We start from the raw sequence: 10002 nt of genomic DNA on the forward strand, positions 1-10002 counted from the left end.
TTGTGTGTTGAACATGTAATTTAAATAGATGGGGTTTAAATATAATTGTCTAATGTCTCCAGTCCTCTTCACACATTCAGTTCTTCCCAGTATATATAATATATCTAATAAAATAAGAAAAACAAAAGTCTTGGTAATGCACTTTGCACAAGGCAAATTTTGGAATTTAGGAAAAAATATGCTACTGAAAATTCATTGGATCTGTATTTGTGAAATTATAAACACTTTTGAAGAATTTTTAATTTTTTTATTTTTTATACCAGTTACACGGTATATTGCTTATTCTGGATGGTCACAAATAACCACTTTTCAATCAATGGCAATAAGTTAACTAGACTTGAAAATAGATATATTCCTTCCTAGATTTTACTTCTGTTAAAGTTTGTTTACCTCTTTCTTTACATGCTTCTGCCTCTCTCTTACTTATCTTACAATATTCAGGAATATTCCAATAAATTTAATGGAATCAGAAAGGAATTGGCAAGAAAAGAGGTAAGACTGCAGTCTAAGGAGTGTTTATATTTGGATCCATACATTTCTGAAGCAAAAGTTTAATATTTATCTAGATATATAAAGCTGCAAAAGTGTTAACATCTACATTATCTTGGAAGACACTGACTTCTATCTGAATCTCTAAACCCAGTACTTGTTTTCAGTAGAACTTTTGATTGGAAACAACTCTGTGCAGTCACTAATTATTCTCTAGTTTGATAACTTCTGTTCAGTAAAACTGTTTAATTTTTTTCTATTTTTTTATATATTTAACAGATGCTCAAGAAAGCTATTAATAATGTCAGAAGAATGGCTTCTCATCCAACACTGCCATATTGTAAGTTCAGGTTTTTTTAAAAAGAGGAAAGTTATCTAAAGACTATATATTTTTCACTCACCTGTTTCTTAGTGTGCTATTTTGTACTAGCACAGCAGTTAGTATATGTTTCGAAAGGTGTTTATAAGCCATACGTACTGAAGCTACTTTTCATTTTAAAAAACATGGGGGGGATGTAGAATAGCCTTTAGAAACAGCAAAAAGTACTGCATTTCTCTCTTATTTATGACTAGAATGAAAGATAGTAGGAAAAAGGTGTGTTATTACCTCCAAGTAAATAGCTTCATATTTCATGAGCATCTAAATACAATTCTTAATCAAATAATGAATAACATGACTTTAAGTTGCAGTGGTATGTCCTGCTCCTACACTAAGCCAGATACTATGGCATAATTGTGGCACAAGTTATTTTGAGATGGTGTGTGTTTTCTTGAAATTATAGAAGCTACAACTCTTGTGAAAAGTCATGTCAGTATTTTCTGTTGCAGACCTGACAGGTGCTCAAGATGGTAGTGTAAGAATGTTTGAATGGGGTCATGCACAACAAATCACATGTTTTCGATCTGGTGGCAACTCAAGGGTAACTCGAATGAGATTCAATTACCAAGGAAATAAGGTAACTGACAAAACGCTCCTGTACGCGTCCTCTCCCCTCCCCTCCCCTCTCCTCCCCTCCCCTCCCCGTAAATTAGCAGAAACATCACATGCTTCAAATAGAAAGTATTTTCTCAAAATTGTGGCTATTTTTCTCTGCAAGACATACATATGTATTTACTATTACTATATATTTTCTTTCAGTTTGGAATTGTTGATGCTGATGGATATATAAGTTTATATCAGACAAATTGGAAATGTTGTCCACTTACTGGAACTTCACCTAAGCCATATTTGGTAAGATGAAAACTAAATTAGTTTCCATAAACTTATGTTGTGTTCCTTACTTCTGTTCCCTTCAGAATAGCTTGGAGAGGGCAAGGATTGTGCTGATAACCAGTATTAATCAAGATTAAGTTATATGTTGCTGCCATCCTGTGATCTGTATGACAGGTTCTTACATTCTAATCATACTGACTAAGTGGAGACTGGAAAATGTAACATGAGATCTGAAATAGCTTTAATGTTCGTTGAGACTTGTCAATAGTTGTCACTTGTCAGTTAATTGACAGTTACGCAGGACTGCAGAGTGTATTTCCATGAAAAACGAAGAGTCTTACAGGGCGTACCAATACCTTTATATCCCATGTTCTTTAAATTTCTTTGAAAACACCTTTCCTTCTCAAGGAAGTTTAATATTGCCTGCTTGCACAAAATAGATTCCTTTTTAATTAATAATTTCTAACTGCAATTTTTCAGACATGGCAGTGTCATAACAAAACAGCCAATGACTTTGTTTTCGTCAGTTCATCATCTTTGATAGCTACAGCAGGATTTTCTTCTGACAACAGGTAATATCTGTTGTGATAATGCATAAAAGTGAAGTGGTGCCATATTTTCTCTCCCCCACTCTGTTTTTCCTATGATTCTTCTTGAGCAGTTTAAGAGTACTTCTGCTTTATTTCTTAGCAGGAGGGGGAGAGAAGCAATGTTTGCAGCTGAATTCATGTGCCTATTAAAGGAGGTTTTATAGGGAAGCACAGATATTCTGTTCATGTTCCATATGAGGAAGGGAAGTAGAAAGGGAGGTCCTGAGTGCTTCTGTCAGAATCCAGTGAGGGATATGTGGCAGTGGCTTAAAGCTGTGCTGGGGGGGGGGGGGGGGGGGGTGAGACTGGACATTGAGAAACATTTTGTTACCAAGAGGTTCAGACACTGGAACAGGCTTCCTTGAGGTAAATCCCCAAAGCCCGTCAGAGTCTGAGGCATTTGTTCAATGCCCTTAATGACATGCTTTAACTCCTGGTCAGCCCTGAAGCTGTCCACTAGGTGGATTACATGATCCTTCTAGGCCCCTTCCAGCTGAACTATTCTGTTCTGTTCTGCACACATGAACCTGTCTTAAATTATTTTTATAGCTGTGGGGGATTTGCATAGCTGTCCATTTCTCATTTGTTTTCATAAGTAACTAGTGATAAAAAAATATCAAAACCTGCTAACATTCCAGTGAACTCAGCTACAAAATATTATTAACATAAATCCTTTATGGAAATAGCCAGTCATAGAATCATTTGTGTAGAAGCATGTTCTTGCAGTGTATGTTAAACTATAGACGTAATTTGGGGTCTGCTCAAAAGTAATCATTGAAAGTCTGTTTACAGTGCTTTTATGCCTGAAACAACCTTTTTAAGGTGCAGATGACTTTTCAAGTGTTCAAAATACCTTAGAACATTTGTTGCTGAATTAAGCCATATTTTTTTTCTACAGAAATATTTGTCTTTGGGATACTCTGGTTTCTCCTACAAATAGCTTGGTGCATGGTAAGTAAAATGCAACAACCAAAATGTTTGACCATGTTACAAAAAGGTGTATTTGTGTCTCTCTTTATGTGTCTCTCTTTATGGAAGAGTTATTGTGGGAAGTAATTTTAACATTGGTGGTAAAATGTCTTTCACCGTTCTGTGTGAGTGCACCAGTTGGAATATAAAACCAGATTCTTGAGAAATTACTTGGTGTTCTGTGTACATGATTGGTTTCATGGACATGAGCACCTTCCTTCGCATACTTTCTGTCCCTGCAGCACAAGTGCAAGCCAGACATTTCTGTTCTTTTTTAAAAGGTTCTGGGCAGCTCCTGCTTTAGAACAGTTATTCCTCTAAGTAGGATTTTGGAGATGCAATAAATATTTAGCTGGGTTTCATTAGTTTTATTACTAATATTTTGTTGCATGTAATACAACAAATGCCTTTCAGTATCAGAAATACAGAATTAAGATCACAGAGTTGTGAACTCCTTGTACTTAAAGTATGGTGAATGCCTAAGTGTATTTGAGAGACAGATGGAATTTCTAAATGTAAATTCATAGGCCCTTTGAACTACAAGTACAATGTACCAAGCTGTGTTCTGGTAATTGTAATTTTCATTCACTTTTTCCACGCATTTAGGGGAGTAGACATAGCCAAATAAATGTGAATAGAAACAAATTAACACTAAAATGACTGGTGGAAACTTGCAAGAGATTTGGGCAGGTCATTTAGGAGGAATTTCTGGTGGGTGTTATATGACTTAAAATAACAAACAAATTATATTACTTAATATAACAAATAAACCTGTTACTTTAATAGCGGATTATTAAAATAATCTATTTCTGGATTGATAGATTGTGATTACATAGGCTTAGAAAAAAGGATATAATATTTTGTTAATGCATATTTTAATTTCTTAATTTGAGAATACTGCAGTTCAGAATGTCTGATGGGAACCTGGGTTTACATATGTATTGGTACTGCAATAAGTGGACTGGGTGTGGGCAGCTGGATTACATCATCAAAGTCACTGTTGCTACTGTCTTGAACTATTAGAGGTTGATTGAAAATTGAAGTTAGTACTGTGTTTTATTTAAATTACTTTGCTTTGGCTTTCAGCTTTTATCTGTCATGATAGTGGAGCAACTGTGCTAGCATATGCTCCAAAACACCAGCTGTTAATATCTGGAGGCAGAAAAGGTTTTACCTGTATAATTGATCTTCGCCAAAAGCAGCAGCAACAGTTACTCCAGAGTCATGATTCTCCAGTCAAAGCAATTGCTGTTGATCCTGCAGAGGAGTATTTTGTCACAGGATCTGCTGAAGGCAACATAAAGGTATTAATGAGGGGGAGGGAGCAGAGATGATGTGTACATTCGGAAAGAATCTTGTGCAGGTGTGGAACCATCAGATGTCATATGTACTGCATTTGTTCTTAACTCTGACCTTCACATGAACTAATTTAATTATGAAATGTCAGTCTTACCTCTTTTTAATGCTGATACCTCCTTTTAATTATTGATACCTTAGTGTCTCTCTATAGTTCCTATTACAGAAAATGAGTATTAGTATTCTCTAAATGTGTCATTACATATTGCTACATATTCTTCTTTTACAGTTAGTGTCAGAAAAATAAATGCAAAATGCAGTGCAATTTCTCCACAATTCATTGCTGATGATTTTTAAGGTCATGATAATTATCTGTATAAGAGGTTGATGTTTTGATGCTTTTTCAGGTATGGAGTCTGTCTACATTTAATCTTCTTCACACTTTCATCAATGAGCATGCTCGACAGTCTCTCTTCAGAAACATTGGGACAGGAGTCATGCAAATTGAGACAGGACCAGCAAATCACATATTCTCCTGTGGTGCTGATGGAACAGTAAAGATGAGAATCTTGCCTGATAGATTCAGCCCTTTAAAGGATGTGTTAAAAAATGATGTGAAGTTTATGATCTAATGTTTTTTTCAGAATAGTGAGTAACATTCCCCTTCTGCCATCCCTGAAAGTATTTTTCCTGGAACTAACCAACAAAGCAGATGCACAATGAAAGCTTGTGACACAAGATGTTTTGGGCTTTTTTTTCTTTCTCCCCTTCTGCCACCAACCCCCTATTTATTAATTACCTGGAGCTTTTAGTCCCTGATGCACTAATGCCTTAAAGATTAAAAGGTCCTTCAGATTTTGATTGTTGCCTAAAATACAAGCTAAATATGACTCCAAATTACATCATTATAATATTATTAAGATGTTGCCGTAGTGGTTTACTCTTTCTTTTGAGGTAGTTACACTCTCACCTGGAGCGTACCATCTAGGCATGACCTCTGCTTATATTCAACACCTGGCCACCTTGTAAAAGCATGTCTGTCCTGATGGAGAGCTTAGGTAATGTTTTTCACTGTGGCAACCATAACTGTCTCACCTCTGAATTTGTTTAGTCAGCCGACAACAAAAATTTATACCTGTATGCAGAAGAGAAATAAAGTCTCCAGGAGTGAATACTCCTGGTCATGCAGGCATTCATATAACGAGCCACTCTCTTTCTCCATTCCTGAAATCCAGGCTGTTTACCTCTCTAACTTGCCTGATCTCCTTCCTCTCATCTAGAGTATAAGAAACTGAAGGATGTTCTGTAACTTGTCTTTTGTTCTATAGCTTGAATCACTGCCATCAGGATGGCAGGCTTACCTTTTAAAAATAAATATATTTTTAACCCTGAACACTCCCTTTACAAGAATAAAATGTAAATATGAATGGATATCTTCCTAGTAAAATAGTCAAGATTGTGTGTGAAGCCTTAGACTTGATCAAAAAGATACAGGAAGATACTGCTTTAGGATATGGCACTAGAATTTCTTCAGACTATTTATTTAGATGTCTGTAGAGGAAATAAAAGAAAAACTGAACCTAATTTATTTTTACTTTCTTTTTTCCAGTAAGACTTTAATTTAGCCCAAAGATAGTTCATTCTTAGCACTTAACATTTGTCTGTTTTTCCTAAGTACTGTAAAAAAGGAAAAAATTAGTTCAACAGCAAAGTACTTCTACACTGTCAGTCTTTCTTTCTTGATGTTTATGTTTACATCTGGTGTCAGATGAAAGAAAACAAATTGGGAAGGATAGATGTAGAGGGTTTTTCTTGCCAAAAATATTAAACTGCATAACTTAAATGTTTGACCAAATTATTAATGCACAAGGCCTTTACTTTTTATTTTAGTCAGCTAAACTGTTTCTGTATGTATTTTGGTTTACTTTTCCTTACTTGAGAGCTTGACAAAGGTTTAATTTGTAAATTATATGTGAGGCTGGATTACTTGAATGCCAATGGTGTACTTTTTGCTAAAAGATATTTTGTGAAATATAGCACCAAGATATTAACTGTAAAATAAACTTGTCAAATTAGGAACTATGGGGATAAATAAAGCATAGCAGAAATGAAGGGCTTGTATAATGAACTATGTAACATTCTCAGGATGCTTTTATCTTAAGAATATAAAGTTGTTTAAAAAGATTTTGTAAAATGTATTAAGGTCATTTTAAATGTATGTTTCGCAAGTTGCAGTGCAAACACTATGAAGGTTTTTATGCACATAACCTGAATTTTCAAATTGTGCAATAAAAAGAATGTGAATGTTATGCCGTGAAGAAACATGTGACAGCATTTCAAACTGGAACAGCTGTTCAGTGATTCAGTTGTAACTGCTCTTCCTTAAAACTTACAGATTGAAATGGAACTTGATATCAAAACAGTTTAAGTACAGTGATGGACCAGAAAAGTGACTAAAAGTGACACCACCTTACAAAACAGACTTGCCCAATGAGTACGTGTTATCTGCTCAATGGCTGAGTTTCTAATATTCTTTATTCTTATGGAAGAAGGAAAACAGTGGAGTAAACAGTAGCACACTCCTTTACTATCAGCTGACTTCGTAGCTGCTTATATACATGCATCAGTTTTATACATCCACTGAACTAACAATGTTACATGTGCAAAAATCATGGCAGTATTAATATAATTGTCCTTGATGTTTTGTCCCTAAATATTTATATCTCATTAGCTTTAATACGTCAAGCTCAATTCTATTGTACTGGCAATCACAAAAAGCTGTCTTACCATCTGTGAAATGAGCAGATTTTATATGTAATTTGCCAAGACGTACAATGTTGTCATTTTTCTGAGTAAAGCTGCACTTTGAAAAATCCTGGCAAAATTATGCTTATACCAGAAAAGTACTGACCATGAACAGGCATTTTCAATAATATTTATAGTTACCATAAGCTATTCTCAAAACTATATTATGTAAAATCAAAATGTATTTGCCACACCTTTATAATCTTTCCAATAAATCCTGCAGAAACTCAACCTTCTAGAGTTCCATGTTGCTGCTATTTCATTTACAAATCAGTTGTTCACTTGCATATTGTTCATTGATGTTTAATTATTATAAGAAAAATTATCAATAGCTTTCTTGTAATGATGAAGTCAAAATGAGCTAAATTTTGTTGTATCTGAAATTTTTAAAGGGACACTCTCAACTTCTAATCTGGTCATTGGAGAAAAACTGAACTCAGAACTCTCTGGCTGTTGCCCTTAATTTCCACTGACTTTTGTCCTCCAGCAACTAATGCTTTTTCCCTGTTGCTATGCAAGTTACTCAAACTTAAGGGTACTAGTGCCTGTAGAGGTCCCCGTGCTTAAAGTAACCGTGTGCACAAATTGAACATAAAATTTGCCTTTGCCAGTGCTTAATCAATACTAATTTACTGCCCAGACAAAATAATTTAGCTTGTAGTTGATGATGTCCCTTTTAAGTATCATAGACTGGGAGTTGTGACTTGTGTTTGTCTGTGTAGCAATACATAATGCTGTCAGAGTGTGTCATTCTTGTGTTGCTAACTGATTCCATTACCTCAGATACATGATCCAAGTTCTTTATGATTACTTCAGTAACTTGTGGAAGTTAAAACTCTGGCCATCTGGGTACTTAAACTGGCTTACTGTGTGACTTTACACCAGAAAATTCTCAGCTGACAGCTGACATTGCAGGATGTTGATGGAGAAAGGTGGAATAGATGCAGATTTTGTACTGTGCCGTGGTGGTGCAGGGTGAGGTCGTACATGTTCTACTGCATTTTAGGAACCTCAGAACCAGTTGCAGGAAATAAACTATGGAGATATCCTACGCTAGGTACCCCCTTCCTATTAAAAGCACCCAGTGTTAGATTAGATGCAATAGTTATGAAAAAAGCAACAGTGATTATGGGGAAATAAACTTGGAGAATTATTTTCCAAGGTAATTACTTTCAAATGTTTATTTTTACTAAAAATAGCAAAACCATCGCTAATGGCAGGTTCAGCACACTGATCAAACTTTCTATAAAATAAAGATATTGATTTACCAAGTTTCTTAGTGTTTCTTATTCCTCCCATTTCTAGCTCTAAAATATGCATGATTTAATGTTTCTTTTTTTTTAGTGTCTTATCATCTCATGCTTTTTTATCTTTCCTTGTTCTAGCTTTTTGGTGTTTGGGAGGGAGGGCTGGGGTGTGGTTTTTTCTTTTTTTTTTTTTTCTTTTTTTCAATGCATAAGTAGCAGAGCTGAATAAAACTAAATTATTTTGCAGTGTAATGCTGATGTAGTGATGGCACTTTCTGTTGTCTGCCACAACTTAACCTTTGAAGCCCCTTTTCTGTTTCATTTAAGCTTGAAAACCTGTGAAGGTCTTGGGGAGCTTCACCCACCTCTATGTTTCCACATCTAGTAGAGGTACAAGGATGAATGCACCTGTAACAATCTGATTAGTGAGAGAGGCCCCAATTAAGGTGCAAACGAGACAGAATGCCAGTTCAACAATACTGACTTTATTTTGTAGCTTTTAGTGTGTAGGAGAAAGAGAGCATCAGCAGGAGACCGTCACCACCTGTGGACCCAGCGCTGTCCTTTTGGTCCTTTTTCACTCTGGGCTTCTCAGTGGTGTGGCGGGGGGACCTGGTTCATTCTTCTTGTAGTAAGTCCTGTGCAGAAAGGGGTGTTGGGTACACAAGATCAGACACTGACTATGGAAAGTTTTCACTATGCATTTTGCAAACAAAGGAATTCATGCTTACTGGCTGCAAGTTGCATAGTTCTCTAGTTAGTACTCTGTCTTCCATTGGTTAATGATTCCATTGCTTCTTGTGCTAATTAGTCAGTTCTTTCTCTTCTTTTGTGTCAGTGGTTTTCTTGGAGGGCTGTGAGCAGGTGGTTGCAATCTCCCTGTGCTGGAGTTACCTTTTATCCAGTCAGAGATGATTGTAGCACAGTTGCTGAATTGGATTTATTAGTCTTCGGAGTTCTGCCAGATGTCGTTGTGGCCTGTGCATTTTGCGCTTTTGGTATCCACTGTCAGTGGTACATCCTTCTTCACAAGCTTTGTTAACCTTCCCCTAGGTCATTGGACAGTACTGCTTTATGCAGTCCAGGTTCCTGGTATCCACAGAGCCCTGTTCGGGGGTACTTTGGAGACTGTTGGTGGTTGCAGAGTCTGTCTGTTCTTTCTTCGGTGATAGGTCTGTGAGCTGCTGCTTTTCACACAGTCTGTCCCAGCGGGGATGTATTGACCAGGTTGTGCTAACCAGATCTTGCCGCTGCCAAGCCTGGAATTAGCACCGTCCTGGCACAAATTCGTCTCTTCTCTGACCGTAATAGCGTTTAAGACAGGTACCTGTTCTTAACTTCTAACAGCCCCTACGCGAGTTCACACAGTGGGTGTGAGTAGAGCACGCATCTC

At 36.4% G+C, this 10002-nt stretch overlaps 1 protein-coding gene across 1 annotated transcript in view; it reads left to right on the forward strand.

The window, feature by feature from the left end:
• DMXL1 (Dmx like 1) overlaps positions 1-8634 on the forward strand; it is a 67758-nt gene extending 59124 nt beyond the window's left edge. Inside the window, exons 39-45 of the mRNA XM_017728283.1 lie at positions 769-829; positions 1318-1445; positions 1628-1720; positions 2183-2274; positions 3191-3243; positions 4348-4565; positions 4965-8634. Of these exons, the coding sequence (XP_017583772.1) occupies positions 769-829; positions 1318-1445; positions 1628-1720; positions 2183-2274; positions 3191-3243; positions 4348-4565; positions 4965-5189 (870 nt within the window). The 3' untranslated portion in view covers positions 5190-8634. The remainder of the gene's footprint in view (positions 1-768; positions 830-1317; positions 1446-1627; positions 1721-2182; positions 2275-3190; positions 3244-4347; positions 4566-4964) is intronic.
• Positions 8635-10002: the final 1368 nt, after the last annotated feature.

The sequence above is a fragment of the Corvus brachyrhynchos genome, unplaced genomic scaffold (genome assembly GCF_000691975.1).
Source record: "Corvus brachyrhynchos isolate BGI_N302 unplaced genomic scaffold, ASM69197v1 scaffold90, whole genome shotgun sequence".
Taxonomy (NCBI): domain Eukaryota; kingdom Metazoa; phylum Chordata; class Aves; order Passeriformes; family Corvidae; genus Corvus; species Corvus brachyrhynchos.